The sequence below is a fragment of the Eurypyga helias genome, unplaced genomic scaffold (genome assembly GCF_000690775.1).
Source record: "Eurypyga helias isolate BGI_N326 unplaced genomic scaffold, ASM69077v1 scaffold5886, whole genome shotgun sequence".
NCBI lineage: Eukaryota > Metazoa > Chordata > Aves > Eurypygiformes > Eurypygidae > Eurypyga > Eurypyga helias.
The window spans coordinates 73,076-97,630 of NW_010257127.1; the positions used below are offsets into that span (position 1 = coordinate 73,076).

Genomic DNA, 24,555 nt, shown 5'->3' on the forward strand with positions numbered 1-24,555 from the left:
ATAAAAGCAAAATGTTACCAAAAATATGGAAGTCTTTCCATTATGCCTATTTTATTATTTTCACTTTAAGGAAAAGAAAGAAAAATGAAAGGCATTTGTAAGACACACTAACAGTGGGTGAAGTAAAAGGCAGACCCATTTTGTTTTAATTATAGCTGTTTTGAAGGACTTTTTCTAATCAAATGCTGTAGCAAAACACACTGCTCAGAAATTCTCAACTGCTGTGTCATTGGTTAGTAACAGTCCCTGGTTATCTTTTACTTGTAGCCAAATCTTGACAACAGTCAATAATAGGATACATTTATGAAAATTAAAAGAAATCATCCTTAAGGGCTAATAGGGTTGTGATGGAAAACCTTTTGTACCATTTTCATCAGACTTAAACTGAAGAAGTTGGAAATTTAAGCCCTTCTGTTCAATAGCGTTAAGGACTCCATGGTGCTTCTCAAAAGCAAGGCCCTTTCAGGGACTGTTTTTAACTATTATTATCAGTTGTTCTGGAGATCATGCATAATTTTAATATTTCACATCATTAACATGCAGGAAACAGGCTTAGACCTGGAAATATAAGTAGCAGAAAGGACTTGCTATAAGGCTTCAACCAGTATATAAGCAACTGCATATCAGAGCAATACATTTTGGAAAGAAAACATGCTGTTACTCTTCATTCCTTTTATACAGTCATTTTAACATTCATACCAAATACAATACTTATTCTCTTTTAAATAAAACAAAACATGGATTATTAGTAGGGATGACTAGCGACAAGATCAAAGACAAGACAGAAATGATTTTAAATGGTTCAGCCACACACATACCATTTCCTATAAACTTCCATAAACACTAACAAAAAATGGGAATCATCAGAGAGACAGGGGGACCTTAAGAACAGCCTCTGGGTGGGTGTTAAATTCATTTGACACCTGTAGCACCTGCATAAGAAACAACTAATTTCTTTCTATTTGTAGAAATGTTATGGATATTGAATAGAACTGTTATTTGCAGCTAGTGCAAATGTAAGTTGGGACATAAAGGCAATTACTTCCCTATTTTCAAATGAATCAGAAATGGACAAAAAGGAAGAAGTGATCTTTCTACTTACTACAATGACAATTTCACAGCATTTGTAAAATGAATTAGTAAAAATATCAGTGGAAGTCATCATGGACATGGAAATCAGACTACTTAATAATTTACTGACAAAACAAAGTATATAAGAACTAGTCATTTCCTGCTTTAAGAGTGAAGGGAAAGGAAAATTTCTGTCACTTATTTATAAAGTAAATAAATACTTCTAAAAACGTTTCTTGTTGCAATTTTTCTCAGAAGGCTTTCCATTCTAATAAGGAAGGTATATGCCTTAGATGTCTAATCTTCTAGCAGCACCTTGCTTTCTGATCTCAAAAACCCAAAAAGTCCAGTCAAAATTTCTAGATTGTCTGGATCTGAGGTGTTACTTAAAGTTCACAAACAGTAATGGGAAATATTTCCAGCTGCAAAAATAAGCAAAGGAAACTGCAGATTATTCTCTACCTAAGATGTCAAGAAACAGCTCTTTTTTTTGTTTGTTTTGGGTTTTTTAAGCAAGTAGAACAAAGTATCCCTTCATCTTTGCTGATATATTTTTTTTTTAACTATAGAGTCTACCCATTGCTCGTATTCCACCCATCGCTATGGCAGTTTTCCTTGTGACCTCACTAAAAAGTAGATCTACGAGGACATCTAGTGGATTTCTCTGAGATAACAACGGCTGGTTAAGATTATGAACCAGAGGTTTCTCGACCGGCAAATGGTAAAAACCGTCCCACTACACTTAAGAATTGAAATGCATACAATAGTATTTCAATTCACCAAGTTCTCATGATCCCCACTATGAGGAAAATAACAGCAGCATTAAAGGACGACCAGAGTGATTTGATCGCCTTCAGCAATGCTGGTTGGCATCATGAGACTGAAATACTGAAAGGATTTCCTCCAGCAAAATTTCAGTTTCCTGAAAAATACAGCAGCACATCTTAAATTGTTTGCGAGAATTTATTTTCCCTTAAACAACAGGCAAAGCTATCTCTCCATTATTTAATTTTCACAAACAACTTCAAGACCATCAAGTCAGCTTGTTCACTATCTTGCAATTTTTTGCAATCAAAGGCAATTGGCGAGTTGTTTGCTATAAGTCGTATGGTGCTGTTCTTTGTCAAAACTGCAGAAACAGCAGGTGATCTGATTGGGTATTTTGTCCTATTTTAGTAGCTCTAAGAAAGACTCACGAGTTTTGAAATAATGGCACATTTATAGACCAATTCATTTGAATTTCCAAATCTGATCATGACCTTTCCTTCATTACCTTAAAGAAGACTCTCAGCCTGTGTACTCGGAAAGCTGACTGCAATTCTGAACATAGTGAAGCTATTGAGGAAATGGAAAAAACCCCAAGTAAAAGCTACATGACCTTTTCCTTTTTAATACTCTCTTAGCATGAAGAGCTCATTTATTTATTACTATTAAAATTAATTTCTCTGGTCCAGAAAGGCCTCGATACAGAAACATATTTAAATAAAGACATTGCTTCAAAGAAATCCAAATTACTTCCAGTATTTTGCCTCAAAGTCAATAGGATTCATTGTTTTATCCATCTAAATTAGTTTCTTTCCAGTTTATCATTAAATATTGATTCTTATAATGCTAACCTGTTTCACAATCTGCTTTTTGTGCTTCCCCATATTTCTGCTGTGTCATTCTGTTGGCTGGAAATAGATCTTTGGAGAAATTTCTGTTCTCTATTTGAATGCTTTCTACCACAACAGGACCTCCTTTAGTGTAGTTGTATGTACTACAGTAAGGTAAATAGTAAACAGTGGTAATCATAATGAAGTTCATCACAATTAGAAGATAGCTAGGACTTCATCATGCAACTCCAAGAGTGTCAACTTTCCCTGATTCTTTGCAAGATCTTATGGTGTGTACAGCAGAGAGAAGAAAAAATACCATCTCAATCCCGAAGTGACAGTTACCACACAAAAAATTTGGAGTATCTGCTGCAATGTTGAAAAAGTCTCATAGCCTCAGTTCTTTAGAATAGCCGCAGTTACATCGTATGGTTAGCAGCCTCAATCTGGTACAGTAATGCCTCACTGCAGCTATGAAATATCTGATCCTTTTTGCTGTTTGAAAGAACAAGCCCATATAGTCCCAACACTGCCCTATAACCAGTATATTTATTTGCAGTGCTTTTATTTCTAAGCAGCAAATTCTTTCCATGTCCCAAATGCTGTGTTTAATTTAAATTATCATGACTGTACATAGAAAAATTGGCTGAGGAGAGCCTTCATAGGTTCTGTACACTCGAAAGCGATATTACTTATACTGAGATGAAGTGGTCTATAAAGTTCATATTCTTATATAATAGTGTAAAGGTTTACAGCTTAGGTCCTGAAAAATGAGTGTGGCTCTACTCATGTTATAATTTGCAAATAAGCAAGTTGGGGAAAATAATCACTGTAGCTTGTTTCTCAATGAAGATACCTGTAGGTTTATGCATTAAAAGTTCGCCACACATTTAATTCAATGCCTGGTTTTACCACCATCTCTCTCTCCTTTTCTTTTTTTTTTTTCTTTCTTTTTTTTTAACCCAATGGGGAGAAAGGAGTTAGAGAAGGACAGTAAAAGACTGCTGTGGGACTCTTTGTGTCAGCTATGCAATGGAAAAGACAAATTACAAAAAAATTGAACGCGGGTCTGACAATGAATTGCACTTAACCAGGCAAAGAGTACTACAGTGGTAATTATCCCAGCCTAAACCTACCCCTAAAAATTCATGATATATCACTAGAATCATATCAAGGAAACGCCATTGCCAAGATCTCATTTTCAAATAGGGATAAAAAGTAAGGTTGTAGAAAAAAAGGGGGCAAAAAGGACAAAGAGAGGAAAACTGCTGTATTTTCTTCAACGTCACCCTAATCTCCGTGGGTGTAAACGATGAGAAACTTGTGGGTATGACGTCACTGCTACATGCAACATAAATAAAGAAAAGAACCAAAATACTGAACAAAAATACTCTCTGCTAGAGAAAGACAGGTTGGACCGCACTCTGGGCTACAGGGAACCCATTTTTACTCACAATAGATCACTATCAGTGTGCAGTTAAAATATAGTAGGGGCCGTGTTCCAAGGCAGCAAGAGGAAAAATAAATCAAAAGTTTGTCAATGGTCATAGATTACAAGAAATTCCTTCAAACACATCAATGTACATATGATATGTCCCCTTTGGGGTTCAACCCCCACTGTTCACAGCAAGCACTGTCACTGGAAAAAATATATAGAGAATTAGACGATAGCTGTTGCACAAAATGAAAGAAACAGGAGTAGGTCATCCAGTTTAGAGATTTCATCCCAATGTGGCTGCATTTTATATAAATATATACATGTATTTGGCCTCCTTCTGCAAAAACTACAGTTAAATAGAACACGAAAGAGACTGAAAACATTTAAAAATATTAACAATCTGTGAATAAAATTTCCACACAAGCATTTCTCTGGACAATGTGACATCAGCATTCATATGTTATTCATCGAGTGGGATGGGTAAGGAGAAGATGGTAAAAAAACTGCAAAAGGAAAGCAAGGTTACTTTATCCCTGGCCTTGTGGAAACATACTGATCTGCTCTGAATTATTAATATTAGGCCTAACTGGTTTGGACAAATGGCTATATAGGTCACACTCACATTTAGACCCCAACAGTACCAAAAGCTAATGTTCAGACAGGAACTAAATTGATGTGCAATGTCAGATGCATTATTAAAGAATGTGGTTTTTCAAGTGTCACAGGAAGCTGCATTAATTAATGCCACCATAATAAATTTTTCCTTGTAAAGATATTCTTTCACATTTAATTCACCTGAATGTGTCAATATTTGTACATACAACCTTCCTTTTCGTCTTACACATTTCCTGCATTCAGCTGGCTCTTACTGTTATGTTACTTGCTAATTAAAATATATATTTATCATATAGGACTACATATATTCATGTGCGATTATCTGCAGCATCTTTGAAAATCAGACTGACATATTAGCTATTGACAGATCAGTTGATAATTTCCTAATGCAATAGGGATCTTAATTTAGTCTTTATTTTGGTTAGACTGCATTTTTAAGAGCAATGATTTGTGTAGCTTAACATAGTTAAGATTTTTCAAAAGTGATTAGTGATTTGAAAGCTAAAACTAAGACATTTAGTGTGAAAATTAGACTGCACTAAAGACTTACCTTTAAAAAAAAAAATTCAGGTCCCTTAAAAGGGATCTCAAGATTATCATCAAAATATGAGACACCAAAAATCTCTAATTACTGTTGAAATTAATTAAATTTTTCATTTAATCTTTTGCTGATTGAGAGAACTTTTAAAGCAAAGCAACTGTATTACTCCTAATAGTTGTGTGTTCTTAAGTGGCAGCTGCTCTCAGCTGTACTGAGAGCTGCCAGCTATGGCGGTATCTGTGACCCTATATGTGTGTAAACCTATGAGAGACAACAAAAGGGAAATTTCGGATTTTACTCTCATTGACTGTTTATTTTTTTTTAATTTTTCACCTGACTCAGAGGATTCCCTCCTTAGCGTTCAGTGCTCACTGCAGCAGCTGACAGCCACCTCCTTCAGCCTCACTAACCTCATCATTTTGTTTCTCCATCTGTCCAACACCCTTTCATTTATTGAACTGATGGGTGTGACCATGCCATTTAGAACATTTCCTACTGCTACACACAGAAGTTGTCGCTCTCACCTCTTCATGGCCCTGCTGCTGGTAATATATCCATTGTCTTAGCTGGGTCATAGGATACTGTTTTGTCCCTGGTTTCTAGTACTGAGGAGGATACACTGATTTTCACTGAAGTATAATAAAAGGCTCTTGCCCTTTATACTGTGAAATTCTGATTCCTGTCTTCTAAAAGATTTCATTGAAAAGTGTAGATCTCACATTAAAATGACAGATCTTTGGGAATTTATAAGTTGGTTTTTTTTTTTCTTTAATCAGCACATATGTGAAAAGCATACACTATGTGAAGGAGGAGTAGAGAAGGAAATACAAATAAAATAGGTCTTTTTTTTGACAGTCAGATAGAATTAAACAGGTAACACGTTACTCTCTAACTGTTGGGTAATTTGGAAAAAAGATTGGATTTGAGAGTTACAGGCACCCCGAGGCATCTGTAACTGGCTTTACCAGAACTTACTCAGCAGCCTCATTGGCTTTGGCAGCAGTTCAAGGGTCACATTCTCACATGGATAAACTGTTCTTGAACAATTTTTTTCCGATATGTTAGGCAATGCATACATTCCTTCCACATCAGGCATGCTTTCCATGTGCTTTGCTCTCCTTGTGGCTACTGGGAAGATAAATACCATTTTCTGTCAGTGTTTCAGCTGCTTTCTCTCGATTCTACTACTTTGTCCCACACTCCTATTTTGTTTTGCAGGGAGAGGAGTTTCTTTAAAAATTCCAGTAACATATTTTTTCACTTTAAAATCATCTTGAATAATTCATCTATTTCAGGCACCCCTAGTTAAGGCTTTCTTCTATCCTCTAAGACAGTGCAGTGATAAGACTATAACTGGATCTATAAAAAAGAGAGGTTTTTCCCTTTTAAAAGTAATTGTAAATAGACATGATCAAACTACTGAGATTTTTCAATCTACTTAATCAGCACTTTTGAATTAAATTATCTTTTTCATGGCAGAGTACCATGGAATGCACATAAATATTCAGATAACCCTTGAGAAATGGATCCCTAAATCCTTTTGATATCAGTATTAAAATACGCATGGGTCAAATGCATCTTTGGCCCAGATGTGGTTGTGATAGTTCCTGAAAAAGTCCTTTCAAAGTACATATGGATAACATCCTAATTTCTATGTATTTATAAAAAGCAGATGCAAAGCCTGATCTCAATTCCAAAACTCAATTATTTCTTCATGCAAAGTTTTCCAAACAATTTAAAGAGTGGACCTGAGAACTTAACTAAACCAAGTATTACAATTACAGTATGGAATCTTCTCAAAGGATATATGTAAGAGGCACTAATATTTGATTTCTTCCAGGCAATCTCTTCCTCCAGTAAAACTGATAGTTTATTTCAATAATAATTTATTCAGTAGTTCTACGATGGAATGTTATTCCCTAGATTCTTCTTTTACAGAATCGTGTTCACCAAGATAGACAGAAGTTCTGCACTTTACAGAAAACTATTGAAATAACTAGATATCTGTATGGTACTAATGAGAGCATAACATAACTGTTAGCCCATTCTTAACTCAGAAACCTTCACAATTAGATCTAGCTTGATTTAATTCTTCAGGTTTTGTTAGATTTACACCCTAATGGACTTCTTAATGAAGAAACAGGTGTGAGTCATGTGAAATGAAATAAAAATACATGCACTTCAGAAATGCAAATGGCATCACATTGCTGTGCATTTAGTTCTTAGCTTTTCTGTATGACTGTGTAAAACATGGAAATGCATGTACTTCATGGCTGAATTCTTCAAGGCTGAACATTTCATGGAAAGGAAAGGGAGTGATAGAAATATTACTTACGCCGTTTGCAGCCACATTTTTTTATCCTTTTGGGATCCGTGATGTCATCATGACAGGCCTTGCAGTAAAAAAATGCCCTAGAGAGACAGAATGGAAAAACTGACACATTCCTTAATCCATACAAATGAAATTAGTCCCACATTTCCTCTTGTTGCAGTGCCAAATTAATGAAACATGCCAGCAGTAATTTCCTTTAATCTTTGAAAAGGTTTAGACATTTAAAATAGAAAATATTTGCTGCAAGACCATTCATTTCAAACATCAGACTCCAAATTAGTGTTTCTTTTAATATACTTCTATTTGAAAAGTAACTGGGAGAAGCGATGATAATTATGACAGTGTTTCAGTTCATTTGTCTTTCTTCTTAGAAAAAAGAGCATCCAATGAATTTTGTCATGAATATATATATGAAGATTTCTGTGTTCTTATCAGATATACAGGATTTTTTTTTTTTTTTTTTTTTTTTTTTTTTTTTTGGTGTAAGGACCGTCTAGCATCCTTGGCCAATTTTTCAGGCTGGTTACAAGTAGGACTTAATTTTGGATAAAATGAGACTGTGACAAAATCAATGTCACAACATCAGATATGCTATTTACAACAACAATAACAAAGAATAGAGCATAACTATTTCAGTTTTGAAAACATAAAAGCCAAAATTTCAAACAAATACATACAACTTAACAAAGTGAACCATCTAGGTTTCCATGTAATGGTTTTGGCTATAAACTTCTACTCTTGTATCAAATGGTTCACCACCAGGTGAAGCACAAGGAGCACTAAGGAAGTGAGAAAGGGTAAATATCTTATTTTATATATAATTAAAAAATAAATCAGATTTAATAAAAACGCATCAGACTGCCCACAGGACAGTTTAATCATGCCTGTCAAGTCACCATGTCACGTCAGGATGCTGTGACACATTTCATGAGGATCACGCAGCTGACCTCTAGCTGGACTGTTAAGAGTTTACGAGGATGCTTGCTGGCATAACAAATTAAACACACTTTTAACCTGCTGAAATTTTCCTGTACTTATCCATATCCAGGATATGTCAGGTCCCTGCCTGTCTTCCTAACACTCCCTCATTGCATACTTCTCAACGCAATGTGGCAGTAAAAACCAAAGGTGCAACTCTGCAACCACCCATAGATTTTGTTGCCAGTACTGTTCATAGATATAGGACGGTAGAATTGCTACAACAGTATGGAGGTCACTGGAACAGAACAATCTCCAGTGCAAAATATAAAAAGTAAACAACATTAATACACATCGTCTGAATAAACACAGCTTTTGGCAGTTCAGCTGGGATGATCACTACTAACTCTTTTTAGATTAATTAGATCGTGCCCACCACAGGTGGAACTATATTAAAGGAAATGTTCAGAAATATGAACTAGATACCTAATTAAAATAGTTACAAATTTATTAAGTTATTTTACACCTCTGAATAATGTCCCAGGTAAAGCGGACCATCAGGAGAAAGGTAGCAGGTCTAGCACGAGAGATATGGGCCAGAGAATACAAATATAAAGTTGCAGTAGGACCTCACTGAATGTTATTAACATTTCTAAAATCAAGATAGCATAGAAGCTACTGAAAAGGCCTTCTCTAAGCATTTGGGTGCAGAAAGTTTCTGGTCTTCAAAATATTCACCTTCCAACAAAAAGAAAAACAACTGCCTCCGAGGAAGTGAAAATGAAATAGTTTTCAAACCATGAGTCAACGTCAAGATATAACCAAGGAGGAAAAAATTGCCTCCAATTTTTACAGTTTCTCCCCAGTACATCTGTAAGCCCCTGTATTAAACAAGAATCCACTATCACAAATATTCCCGCACAACACTTCATGACACAAATTGGACATAAGTAATTTCTACAGAACATGTTTCTGAAGTCCACCGCAGGACAAATATCCTAAAAAGTACTTCCAATCTTATGTGCAAAGACAAAACCAAACACCTGAGGCGATTGCTGTAATAAAATTATCCTTCTATATATTTGGGCTGAATTAAGTGGATGGGAAGCACGTGGATTTCTAATATAAGCACTAACATGTAAATGGATGAAGAATGAGAGAGACGCAATTCATATAGTTTGCATTATATTTAAACACTCAACATTTGACATGAAGCTAATTACTTAGACATAATTGTTCCTAAAAATAATTGTTTCTAATGTGAAACTGTTGTTCTAAAAATGCAAAAGTAATTCTAGCAATAAGAGTATTTGAGCATTGCATATTATATTTCATTGTGGGATACGTGTATTTGATAAATATGAATAGCTTTAGCTTAAAGGAGCTGAAATTTCTGCATTAGCACATAACACGAAACCAGAATAATTTAATTTGAATTTCAGGTATATAACATGTTTAATTCTGCTTAATTAAAAAATCATTCCCTCCCCCACCCCCCTCCCAAGACCTCAAATTTTAGAACATTTTTCTGACTCCGATTCATAGATCAAAAGGGTGAAATCAACACTTTACATAATTGGTTTTGTTACTTGAAACACATCTGATAATCATTTGCTTTGCACAGAACAGCTATGAAACATGGTAAGGGAGACAGCGCATTTCTAAACAAAGCCTCCTGCAAAAAGCAAGGCTGAATTGGGAATTTTGTTTCATCTTGCCATTAGATAAAACATGCTAAGTGAATGACGTGTAAATTTTCTCTAAACACATTAATAACAGCCAACTTCTCCCAGGTAACAATGTTATCCCAGGTAATATTTACTTGCGGTTTGAAATTATTTCATAGGAGAGTATAAAATGCCTTATAAATTAAAAAAAGCTAACATCTCAGTAAAGGAATGTGAAGACAGATCTGTATATTCAAATGGAGAAAAGCACCAGAGAGGAAAGAATTATACGCTGAAAGGCAGCATACCTGAGGCAGTGCTAGATGCAAATACTGCAAGGATGGTGCTAGAAATATTAGAGGACAGGAGCATTGCTGTGCTCTTCTGTATGCTTCACATAGCCAAGACCTCTTAGCTTTTTCAACAAAAATAGAATTCAAGTTCTGAGTGACTGCTTTGAAGTTTTGACTTTCTTTAAGTAGTCATGGCAAACAAACATTGCTTAAATATTGCTTTCACTGTAATTTAATCATAAAATGTTTAGGACTTGGTAAAGGTTATAATTTGAATATTTTATCATTCTAACTCTAGGATTTAGGTAATCAGATTCTTGACAGCATGGCTTGCAACAAAAATACAAATTATGGGGAAGCACTCAGCTGTAAATATTCCTTTTTAATTTTTCTCTTTTTTAATCTTAGAGATTAATGTATAATTAATAAACAAAATATTTTCTCACACTGCTCTTTCATTGCTTTCAAGCGTATTATAATCCTAAAAAGGAAGACTATACATTTGATCTTAAACACAATACCATAAACCCCTTTTCATTCGACCCAAATCTAACACAGCCAAGTACAAACCAGTGATGTTGTCTGCAATGGTCAGGCTATACTGCACTGTTGTAGTTTGATTTATTATTATGAGGCCGTAGAGTACATAGATCCATTCAATAATAAAGGCAAAAACGTAAGCATTATTCAACTAATCCAGTTACTGACTTAACACAGTAACTTGCTCACATCAAATATTTGCTAGATTCTATGTAAATAAGAACTACTCTAAGTCTGAAACTCAGATAAAACTGTAACCCCTGTCCTCTCTCAAAGTAATTCCACTGGGACAAATCAATTCTAGAGAAATCAGATCAAAACACGTTACATTTTCTAGCAGGTGTTAGAAAAAAAAGCCTCAGCATTTCTTTTCACATTTGCTCTAAATTTATTGCATTTCCTTGATATTTAGGACTGTAGTTAAGAAAATGGCATGCATGCATAGTTGGTTAACTAAAGTACCAACTCAATTGCCCCTAAGAATCTTTAAAAAGGTAATAACAAAATTAGGTGAAGTGTTTACATGTAAAGGAAAAACAGAAGTTAAATCCCCTGTGTTTAAAGATAAAAATATAGAGTTACCTTTTTACTTCTTTGGCATCACTTGCAATGAAGAATCCTAAAGTACCTTCTTGAATCTTGACATGATTTCCAGGATTGATTAATATACTGCTCAGTGAAACAAGAACAAAAACAACAAAACCATAAGTTTAAATTACTTTCAACTGAATGTTCCAAAATAGCTTTATTTGGTTCTGTTATAGGGGACCCACTAGTTAGGAAAGGCTGTAAAGAAATTTTAAGCCATTCTTCCTTCAAATTTCCAATCAAAATACAGTTTCGCATGCTTTTTACAAAAACTTAAGTTTGAGACAGTCACATGCCTCCGCCTATAATCACATCCCTTTAAGCGTTTACATCTGTTCTCTTATGTTTTTACATTAGACTACAAAATAACAAAGCCTCTCAGAAACACAGTGTGTGAAGCTGAGCATTTCAGCTTTCTTGCTTGGTCATGCAAAGTGGTGAAAAATTCATAGTATGGCAAAAAGGGAAGAACCAGCAACCACTACTCAATAACAATACAAAATACCATTTATGAAGTTAGACCCGTTGAAGCAAATTTTTGCCAATTTCTAGTGAAAGAGAAAGTTAATGGGACCCCTATCTGGACATATAATGTTATTGTTTAAAATAATGAATGCACACATACACTCATGGGGAATGGTACAAGACAACCAGTCACGATAGCTGAAAAAAATATAAAATGAATAGAAAATTTTTAAAACACTGCTATGTAGCCATGAAAGAACAAAAATAACCCAACCACACTGAGAGAATAACCTCAGCTAACTTTGACGATGGAAATTACTAACTGCTATCAAGAAGTGAGGTACTCCATGTCTCTCTAAGAATTATCTTTTTTATTTTCATAATAATTTGACACTAGAGTTTAGGTAAGGCAATTTGCGAAGTACCAAGCTAAGTAAGAATATACAGCTAGAGATGTACGTAAGCATATTATCCAGTAAGTTTTATTAATGTGTAATATAACTAATTTTTTGACTTGCTAGAATTTAAAGCTTGTGGAAAGTTCTCTCTTTTCTGACTTTTATTAAAGCCTAGCCTTTGTAAATCAAAGTGTAGTAATGGCACACAATTCACAGTAAATAAAGACTATCAGTAATTTAAACGCTTGTGGATTTAGCAAAAATTGATTTTGAAGAAGTATATACATAAAAAAATAAATAAAGCAAACTTTTGAGCAGGCATACGTTACTAAAATTTGAAGGCCAGAATTCTTCCATGCTATTGTTAGGAGGAAAAATGTGTCTCAGCAAATTTCTTATTCAAGATATTATTTATTATCTATACATTAGTGATAAATTAGTGTGACAAAATTATACCTGAAAACTTTATAATGAGCACACTCTTTTTTGTGATTACACATGTCCACAAGCCCCTATGAAAAGAACATGCAGGCTGCAGAACAAAGTCTTTATGAATTAAGAATTCAAAGTTTGGTCACGCAGCCATAATTCATTACCCTAGACATTATGATACGATTCTTAACTTAATAGCCACAAACTACTCTTTGTGGGTTTGTTTGTTTGTTTTGGTTTTGTTTGCTTGTTTTTTCCCCCCCTCACAATTTGGGGATTCATTTCGTGGTGTTAAACTGCCATTAGTCCAGCATAGCTTTGTGTAGTTTATCTTTCCTTGAAAATCAGCATCGTGTATTTCTTCTGTGTTTTTTCTGCAGTGTTCATCACTATACCATGCAAAAGCTTCACAAATACATATTATATTTTACAAGAAGAATGAAGATATAATATTATCCCATTTTACAGATGAGAGATTAAGTCGCTCTGAGATATAGTAGCTATTAATTTGGGATGCCTACAGGCCATTTTTTTAAGTATTTAGCATTGCATAATTCCACGTACACCTCCTATGGACTTTTGCTGTAAGAATGCTTAGCATTTCCAAAAGCCTAGCCTGTGGTTACCGAAATAATAAATATGTAATCAGAAGTCATCTGTAAAAGGTTTGGTTTAAATTTCTTTCAAAACTTTCCATCCTTTCTGTAACTGCATTCGTGTTTCAGTCTCCATGTTTCCTCTTCCCTGTCTGCTAATCCTTAATCTGTCACTATGCTGAGCATTTAGCTGGTAAACTCAAAAAAACTTCTAGAGATGCCAGTGTCATTTATTTCTACTATATTGTTCCTTCTAAAATATGCTAAGATTTGTTAAGGTTGGCTATTTTTCTTAGGTAAAAATGGGCACTGCTCTCTCAGAAAAATACTTTTTTTGCCCTTGTTTCATTCTTTGCCCTTAATCACAGAAGCATTACAACTTTGCAGTGAAAACAGATGAACACATGTCTTGGTATATGCCCACCTGGGTGGTTGTTTTTGGTTTTGTGGGGGTTTTTTTTTTTGGTTGTTGTTTGGTTTTTTTCCCCCACCCCAATCTCATTTTTGAAGATAAACCATGCCCAAACAGTAATAAATCCTACCAAAAGCTCAACAACTCAAACCTCCACAAGCTGAGGTAATCATTAGGTATGCAAACATTCAGTCCCTGTCACACAACTTAAAATTTTATAAAGTAATAAGCAAATGAAGCAGTTCTAAGAGGCAGTGAACATAATCTTAAACCAGAAATAACTGGTTTCATTTGGGATGTAATGTATTGTGAGCATGATTTTGTATCTCAAGATTTTCTGAGACACATGAAATCAATTCAGATGGGTCAGTGTATAGACTTTATTTTTGTCAGATCTTATACTTCATTCACATATACTTATTTTCACAAATACAATGTATTTATAGGCACAAAATATAGATATGATAGCCATTGATGCAGTATGACCCCAGCAGCAAAAGCTTCTGTTGGGAATAAAAATTAATTTGCCCCATCACTGCTATTGGCAAAGTTACAGGAAAGGCTCATAAAGCTTTGGGTTTATATTCACACTGATACTTAGCCAGAGCAAAGTCATGAGCAATTTATACTGAGTCTATATGGATTTATTAAATATGCTGCTTATTAAAGCAGCAATTGAATTATTTTTTATGAGACCTGTAGTGTCATTAGCTAAAGTTATGCTTTGATAAGCACTCACTCCAGTATGTACAGCAAGGGAAACGTTTTGAATTAAAATAATAAAATATAAGGAACAAAGAGGACAAAGAAAAATAAAACAGACTTATGACCACACCAAGAAGAATGAACCCATCAGTTATTTAGAGATGTGTGTATCTGTTGAAAAAGCTCATGAAAATATGCATGTATATAACCTCGCAGTTGAGAAGATAAGTACACGGCAAAGCAAATTGGAGCTTTAAGAGAAAAAGCTTCAGATAACGTCTCATTTTTATGTATCTCCAAGGCTGTGGAGTTTTGCAGGTATAGGAAGATGTAGCAAAAGGAAAAAAAGGACAGACACTCATTACATTTAATAGCAATATATACAGCTACTCTATAAGCATTCTGTGTCATGCATTGAAAAAAATGATGTTGAAAACCACATCCCTAATTTTCTCAAATATATGTTTTTGTCATAAAATATCATTTGATTTTTATCTCCTAAATCAGCCATGAAATCAAGCAAGGAATGCCAAATAGTTTAAAAGCTTCTAGGATCTTGAAAAATATTTATAATTTTATAACATTTCTAGTTTAGGTTACCTTAGGAGCCAATGAAGTAATAGCAAGCTCAAAAAACTTTTAGTCATATTTTCCTTAACAATTCCAGTTCTTTGTTCCTCAGAACAAAGCTCTGCATGACAGGGGTCACATGACACTGCAAAACCAAGATTATCTTTTGACTTGCTTGCTCCTTCACACCAGAACATTTACAACTCATGGCAATTACAGCCATGTGAATTGAATATGTGTAAATTAAAGATGATTTAATGTGTTTAACATTACCAGCATGAACTTAAGAGAAGCCAGCACCATTACTCTATGATGATACAATCTGCAAGCCACTTGTTGAAGAGAATACACAGTTTAGAAACCTCTGTTTTACCATTATCTAATGCCTAGCAAAAGTTCAGTTCATTTGCTAAACGAGATTCACTTGGTGACTAGATGTAAGACCGTGCATCTAAGAGGAATGAAAATGTCACACATCGAACACGTGGAAATCACGCTTGAATTCAGTTGTACTCTCAGGAATCAGAGAATGAATCACAGAATTGTTTGCATTGGAAGCGACCTTTAAAGATCATCTAGTTCCAATCCCCCTGTTACAGTCAGGGATACTTTTCACTAGAACATCCTGCCTGACACTGAACACAAAGCTCAGGAAAGAGGCAGGAACAACAGTATCTCTACAGGTGAAATTGAGTTCCCAGTCTGAAATATAAGCAGGTGAGGCACAGATGGGAATCAGTGCACATTTAAGATCCACAGTTTGAAAAAAATGAACAATTTGAATGTGGTCAGAAAAATTCTAGATTAACACTTACAGATCTCTTTACATAGATTGTTCAATGACAGATAAGATAGACATGTCAGTGGAAAATAGATACCTGTTAGTTACTCTGACAGTGTGTTAATTCTGATTTACTCACAAGTTTACTCACTTGTTGGATAACATCTTTCTGATCTTTGAAGTGTACATGATGCCTTCAGTAAAATACACATACATGTAAATATCTGCTAATTCATTCTTATTTACCTGAAAATACCCCAGATGATGACCATTGGTCAATACCATTTTTTGGTAGTGCATGGATGGTTGGCTGCACAACATGAAAATATTGTGACCTAGATAACAAATACCATATTATGTCTTCCCTTAAAGCATTAAGGTGAGGTAAGGTTTGATTACTAATTGCAGATCTTCAATGTTTTTCTGAACTTAAAGATATTTGATGGAGAACCTGATAGCTGGAGGTTTGAACTGTAGGACAATCTGTGAACTGACAATTTGGGGCTGGACTAATTCCTTCAAACTATTTATTTTTTGCTCATTTCTGCTGTTGAGTGATTTTTATTTGCCTCCTGCTCTCAAATACCATACATATTGTATTCAGATTATGTTTCTTGGGTTGAAACAGCATTAGAAAGTTTGAGGGTTGATATCTTTCCATGTTTTAGAATATATAAAAAAATATTTCTAATAGATCTTCAGTATACAAAATTTTCTGTAGAAAATTAAAAATATTTCCTGTACCTTTCTATAATATTCACTTGTCTTCCATGTGAACTACATGGAAAAAAACAACCCACCAGCTCTAGAGTCTGAACCATCATTACACTGTATCTATTTATTGGTAGGCCACTCGCTAAGTGGCATGGTTCCACAATTTGTTTTGCACAGCTTGAAACCGAGTAACCTTCCATTAATGCTGAAGTTGTATATGATCACAACTTTGAACTCTTAAGCTAGATTTAACATTTATACAGTAGATGACTCTCAGACTTTTATAACTGTCAACCTTCCCTGAGGAAAAAAAATGAGGGATCTTATTAAGATAGAAGTAGTGCAGTAAAGGTCGTAAAACTAAGCTGAGAAAGGCTATGAAGATGCCCAGGAAGTACCACACAGAAAATAGGCAACGACATTTTAGCTGCACTATATGAAAACTAAAAACTGGAAGTCATAGATAAGATCAGTCAGTAGAGACGTACACTGGAAGAGTTCTTTTAAGAAATTTCCTTGTCAACAGCCTCAGTTATGTACTATTCTTGTTTGTTCTTACTTTCAAGGTTACATTTTAGACAGCACTAAGGGTGGGATTCATCTCATCTGTCTTATAATGGAAGCTGCTTTCAAGAATTGTCTCTCTCTTCCCTTGTAATCATGGAATAAATCTGGATAACTAAAAGGAGATTAGACATCTAACGTTTAGATTGATGAAATTAGGTGAGATGAATCTCATTATCAGTGACCAATTCAACATCCCAGTTCATCCCTGCATCAATGAAACTTATTTGATTAGTAAAACTTTTTTTTTCAGATTTATAGCTACCCTTTTAAATTGCCATCATCCTTGTCTAATAAAAAATAAAATTAAAAAAAAAAGAGCAATTGCTGATTTAAATTCAACACAAACAGCAAAATTTTCACTAAACAAATGAAAAGCTGTAACAACTCTGTTTTAAACTTTGTGGTAGATGTACTGTACCATTCCCCATGCAACTGAAACAGTGGCAATACCATCTAGTAATCAGGAAGATATAATATTGTTTAAGTACTATTAATACATTACCTAAAACAAGACTATGAGGTATTATTGACTATAGCTAGCACATTTTTAAATAAAATCAGCTATTATTCTTGATTGTTTCATGCCATGCCCAGATGAAATGATCCACTATTAGCATAATGGCCTTTTACAATGTGCCATGTCATTCACACAGCTATAGAATTAGAAAATTGGTTTGAGACAATTTTTTTTTAGGCTATGTTTTGAAGTGGAGTGAGAGGGTAGGTGCACAAATCCCACAGTGGGAGTTGTGTGCATACCAGTTTCACATTAATTGTAAGTATTGCTCCTTTCTTCTGGGCTCTATCATTAACATTAGTTCAGATCCATATTGCTCTACACAGAAAAACCCAGTAAGACATTAAAAAATACAAGGCAAAAGACATGGTGCACATTACATGCTACAGTATATTAAAGCTTAATTACTACAAGCATATAAAAGGTTGCTCCCAGGAGTTAAGTTCTTTACAATAGCAACTACTTAGTCATGACCTACAGGATGTGTGTAAGGTATTTTATTGGGGTGTAGTCTGAACTAGTTCAACCATGCTAGAAAATTCAATACACTTTGAAACAAATTATTCCTTCTGCTTTCAAAAGTGATTGATTATCAGTACAATGAAGCAGCACAATATACTTTATTCTGGGAGCAAGCAACTTCACTTGGTACAACACTTCTTCATATTGCTCGTCATGCCAGCGTTAACATGCCTTCACCACAAGATAATATATACTTAAAAGCAAGAAGCGAAGTAGAGGTGCAACAACTGCAGATCCTTGAAGATGCTAAGTGTTGCAGTAACTTCTCTGCAGTTGGATCATATCAATAATGCCAAACTGACAGGAAGCCACCTCTCTTTTCACACATCTACTCAGAAACCACAGGAGAATAAGACTAAAATTAAATAAATATAACACACACAACAGACACAACAGAACAGACATTGAAAGTAAAGTTTGGAGAGTATGATGGAGGACGACATTGAAATGCCTGGACAATGAGAATGAGTCTCCAAAGAGCACCACCAACAGTCAGATAGACTGCTATAAGCAATTAGAAAAACAAAGTTTGTAGGAGAAAAAATGAGGAAGGGAGAGGAGAGGATATAAGAGCATGCCTGATTTACCTCATCCAAACTAATATCAGCAAGATAGAATGTAGACTAGAGAGGGGCTCACAGCGTGGTGTACCGAAAGAAAATGCAAAACATGCCATTCAAAGAAAAAATGAAACCAAGGAACAAAAACATTTGGTAACATCTTCATAAATGAACTTAATAAATGCAATTAAAATTGTGATATATAGTACAAACTGTCCACAGCACTTTCACTGGAACAGTACAATAGCTTTAATGAGAACTGTATTATGAATAATTGGGCTCAAAACAGGACCAGTAATGCAAAGAACTCTGTGTTTGGTTGTTAATGGAAGGTGAGACTACAAGAGAATGTGAACTACTGTATTGTAAGACGTGTTTTGAAGGGAGACTTCGGGGAAAAGAAGGACATCAATGAAGGTGTGAAAATGGAGACAATATGGTAGCACACGGGCTGGTAATGACGAAATTTACATCGTCACGATACAGTACAAATGAAAAAAAAGAGGAGGGGAGATGTTAAGAGTAAAGACTGTTTTTCAAATGCAACAATCTGATACACCAATGACTCCACAAAGCGGGGAAGGGGGGGTGGTGTGGGAAAGCCTAAAAAACGTACTGTTTTATTTGTACTTCCTGCAAAGAAGTTAGTGCATGAGTCACAAGAACCAATGGAGAGACAAAATATTATTCTCTCTCCTTTTTGAGACTGGGGGCTCATATATAAATATACACACAGATATATATATATATACACACATAGACAGATGAATATATATATGTATATATGTGTGTGTATATACAGAGAAAGATAGACAAAGATGTTATCTTCCTGCGTTCTTGGCAAGGATTAGTCCTGAAGTTAGAAGGAGTGGAGGTAGGATTGAGGTTGGAAGGAAAGGTAACGAAGAGGGCATACCGCTTTCGGCTTCTGCAAACGACAAGAAAAAAATTGCAAATCAAACACTTTGATAAGAAATCAACTGACACCAAAGCAAAAGCAAAAAAACCCTTTATTTAAAAGTCTTCAAGGCTCAAAGGTTTTTCTGCTGAGAATGAGAACAAATATATGGATAGACAAAGAGAAAATTTAACAAGAGGAGTAAACACGGGGTGCAGGAGGGAAGAATCCTGGTAGACTTTCCTTCTTGCTTACTCATGTGGAAAAAAAAGAAAAAAATACAGCAGAAAAAGGCAAAAATTTCTAAAAAGGATTTCAGATGAGGAGTTTTAATAACTGCATTTTTAACTGATATTTTTTGCTATCTATTCAGCAAGCTCTGCTGGGAAATTTTCAGGTTGATGTTCTCCACATTCCTTTACCATTTTTTGTACAGAAGAAACAAAATCTCCCTACAATGAGCTAAAAAAGATCATTTTTTAAGCTTAAGTATTTGGCTAGGATCAGGGACACAGAAACTTAATTAAGAAGTGCTTTCTGCTCTTAATAACTGACTATATTCCCAGATTCTAATTAGAGGTGAAGGAATGGATAACTCATATTGTGACCTGGAATTACTAAAGTGAAAACCAGTAAATTCAGTCACATTTTGTGAACTCAGAGGCTTCTTTGATAAGTGAGCAGTGATTTAAACATTATTAAATATATAAACGTAAAGGTGAACGAAAAACCTCTAATCTTTAAACTAAATTGATGAGAAACAGTTGCATACAATAATAAACATACTATAGAAATTTTACCTATTATTTCAAAAGGAGTGTATTTATCATATTTATATTACCTATATTAAGGCTTGAAAACTTTTAAATTCTACTTTTAAGCAATCTTGTAAAATCATAAATTGCTTATAATTAACAATTTAATACAGTCAAAACTTGTTTTCAAGGTGTGATTAATGTTTTGTGTATCTGTATTAGAAGTCAGGAAAAAAGGAGAAAGAAAAAAACCCAACTGCTAGCAGGAGTTACTGCTACCATGTACGTTAATATTAGATTGGATGGAGTTCTGACAATTTATAATTACTACTGATTTCAAATTCAAATGGTAGAGTTAACAGAATCTGGCTGTAAATCAGCTTTAGAAAACTGACATCTAGGAGACTGCCTGGGAGGGAAAAAAAAGCATAGGTGAGCGTCTATGCCATTCTACATGTAATAAAGACAGCACAGTCAATGAAAATTCTGCTATGGACTTGAAATGGTACTAGATTTTATCCTCAAAACTGAGGTAAAAATTTAGAGAGGGGATTAGGAAATCTAGAATGCCCTCACATTACCACTTTTGTGAGACACACAGACTTCTGAATTTACATTGCATTACTTTAGCTCCAAATGCAAAGTGATGGAGGCAGACAAAACTTGCCTTAAAAGGAAACACCCTGTGTAAGTAAAAAATGAGATATATAGTTTACTTATATGGCTATTCTATTATGACTAGTAACAAGAAATAAATTGGTGGGAGCAAGATCTTTTCATGCCTTAGTCAAAATTTTCTCTGCCCCTGAAAATATTGGTCTCAGCTGTGACAGGAAATACCAGCTCTTATCAAAATGGTGCCATCTAAGTAATATCCTATATTTTTCATTATTGCTCTAAATCTTAAACTATTCAACAGTTTTACAAAATATGAACCTAAACTATGATCATGAAATAAATCAGCATGTATCTCCTGTTGGTTGCTCTCATAAAGTGTGAAACCAAAAAGGGCATCATAATCGGTTCCACCTTCACACTGAAGAAGTACCAATGAAGAACTTAAGATATGAAGTAGAATAAAATATTTCCAAAGTCAGCAAAAACAATCAGCAAATGAAAAATTTATCTTGTTCAAAGGCAGTTTACACTTTCAAACCATGCTATTCTAATTTTTGTCTTAATTCCCCATCTTTTCATTAATAAGATGCTAGGAAATGCAAGTAGACCTAGCAAGTGAGAAACTGAAGTTATGTTCCATTACCTTTCTGGTCAGACTAAAAGGCTCCAGCTCAGAAAACCACAAATATGCCTTTAACATATTTGGGTTGAAGAGCACAGGAACATGTAAAACAGTAAAGATATGCTGCAGGTATTTCTGTGATTCACTGAACAGAGACTACAAAATTATCACTAGTTTATAAAGTCAGCAGATATTACTCTGTATCAGGGTCATAAGAAAACACGAATATTTAGTTTACATGGTCTCCTTTTGTTATATAGATATTCAAATAATCCAGCTGTTATAATCTCTTTGTTAGGATTGTTTCCTGCAATTTTTAAGCTCCTTTTTCTATCAAATTAATTGTGAACTGTTACCTGTGTGGCTTTAAAGTAAGAAAGCATATATGATTGTATCACATTGTGTTATTGTGGGATCCTCTGCATCACCTTGTGATTAAGAACTCAATCCAACTCCCACTGAAGTTAGTGCAAAGAGTAATATGGAAGCCATGAATTATATGATATTACTGAAAAAGACTGTAATATTAGCACTTATGTAAGTAAATGACAACTGAAGTAATGACAACCTAAAGTTGGGTAATTTTAGAGAACCAACAGAAAACAAGTATTTTCTGAGTATCAGAAATGCAAAATCTGCATTCCACTGCTGTTACTATTGTATTTTTCTTTATTTTTTCGAAGAGATTAGCACTTTCAGAGACAAAATAATAATAAATTGTTTGCTTTACACTAGTTGATGTGAAAAGAAATCATTCAGTGGAAAAGTATTTTAAGATCCCACGGGAGCAGGAAACATTAAAAGAAAAATTGATAATCCAAAAAAAAAAGAAAAAAAGGATTTCTTAGTCTGCATAGTGTGGACAAAAATAATATCCAATAGCACATACACCATTTCACATATCACTTTATAATGTTGGAGAGAATCAAGCAAAACCAACTATAGGGCATGCAAATACTCTTATAAACAGTTCTAACACTGACTTTTCCATATCAGATGTTCCATACAGGTCTTCATAGATGTTTATAAAAATGATAACATAATAAAGATTTAAAAAAAAACTTTCAAAACTTTAGAAATTGTGGCATGAACTCAAAAGACAGAAATTTTTCTCCTATGAGAAGAAACAATTGCCCTCAAAAGTTTTAGGTAATTAGTGGCCAAAAATAAGATGACTTAACATGTATTGTTCCAAATCTATTACAACAGTACAAAATATAACTTCTGACAGAGGAAAATAAAATGCAGCTCAGAGTCATTATTGTTATATTTTTATTATATGCCCTTCCACATGTGTCAGAGCGTATTTTTTACACAAAAATGAAAGTTGTGTAAAGCACTAACTGACAAGTTGATAGAAGATTGACTCCACTTTTCACCTGGATTTTTATGAATTTTTGTACAAAAAGCCCACAAGAAATTTCTTTTCCTGTCTAAATTAATCTTTTCCAGCTTCATGATGTTATTTATATATGCAAGTTTTGTCAGAACAGATACTATATAAATGCTGTTTAGCCTATATTTCTGTTTAACCTGTATCCTATCAAAACTGGTTCTTCCAAACTCATGTAAATGAAATCATTATTTTGAGAATACACATAGCCATAATGAGTTTTGCTTTCACATCTCTTTTCCACTTCTCCATTTTCAATAAAACAAGTTGGACCGCCAACTAAAACTGATAAAGTATGAAGAAGAATATTTTAAGTTTTTGTTAAGTAAAAATGAATTACAGTCCTGGAGATGGGACACTATGTATCACTATCTCCTCAACGTCTACTAAATGTTCTGACTTAAATTAATTTTAGAGAAGAAGAATAGAGAGAAATAAAACCCTTTCAGTGTTGTGTGAAATGGTGTAATGTGATGGCATGCTAATTATACTCCAAAAGGTTTCAAAAGTATAAGAATAGCTATGTTCATTCTAAAAAAAAAAAAAAAAAGAAAAAAGAAAAAAGAAAACAAGCAGGCAAAATTATTGACAGTGCATTCCAGAACTTCAAAACCTGTAGGCATTGGACATACCTGCTTTCTCGTTTTTCTGACTTGTATTCTATGGCTATCATTAAGAGCTTTAGTTTCGCAAACACCAGTCTGCAGAAAGAGAAGAGACCAAGAGTCAGTCCTTTTTCACAACCAACATCATATCTGTAGAGATCGCTGTACAGTATTTCTTTGAGAATTTACACTAAAATCTTTTCCCATTTTTTCAGTTAGGTATAAAAAAAAAAAAATCTAATAAGGTCTTTCTCTTTTGTATATAATGGACACATATTTTCCCAAAAATATAAACTGAGAAGTTGAGAACAGTAGCATAAGCACCAGCACTATGTTACAAAGTCTACTTGAGCAGTAATAACAAAGGTCATGACACACAACATAAATTTGCATTTGGCTATGGTTGTGGATGTCTTGAGGAAATTTTTCAACTCTTTCCTGGAATTGAGCCATATATTGATTGCAGGGGGCATTCCTTAGAAAATATTTACGTATTGAACATATTTATGTATTGAAATCAAAATTAGAGTACAATATTGATAAGACAGTATTTGCCAACTCCTGTCACAGAACAGCAACACGACTGGAAGCAATTTCTGACCAATATATGGCAAGTACACTCTGATACTGTAATATATATTCAATAAGGCTACCCTAATATTTAGCATCAGTATCTCATTCTTATCCATGGATTTACTAAAAATATTTAAGCGGTAAAATAAATAGGCTTACATGTACTTGGCCATGCAATTAAACATTAGGATTAAAAAGTCTCACCGTTTAACTGTACTGTCCAAATGTAGTTTGATATGATTAAAATGAGATAG

General features: G+C 34.3%; 1 protein-coding gene across 1 annotated transcript in view; it reads right to left on the reverse strand.

Annotated features, from left to right (window-relative positions):
• The window catches only part of KCNMA1 (potassium large conductance calcium-activated channel, subfamily M, alpha member 1), a gene marked incomplete at both ends in the record, with an annotated part of 146,241 nt that overhangs the window by 71,943 nt on the left and 49,743 nt on the right, over positions 1 to 24,555 (reverse strand). The window contains 5 exons of the mRNA XM_010153889.1: positions 4,121 to 4,129; positions 7,596 to 7,672; positions 11,593 to 11,679; positions 19,754 to 19,765; positions 23,756 to 23,824. Of these exons, the coding sequence (XP_010152191.1) occupies positions 4,121 to 4,129; positions 7,596 to 7,672; positions 11,593 to 11,679; positions 19,754 to 19,765; positions 23,756 to 23,824 (254 nt within the window). The remainder of the gene's footprint in view (positions 1 to 4,120; positions 4,130 to 7,595; positions 7,673 to 11,592; positions 11,680 to 19,753; positions 19,766 to 23,755; positions 23,825 to 24,555) is intronic.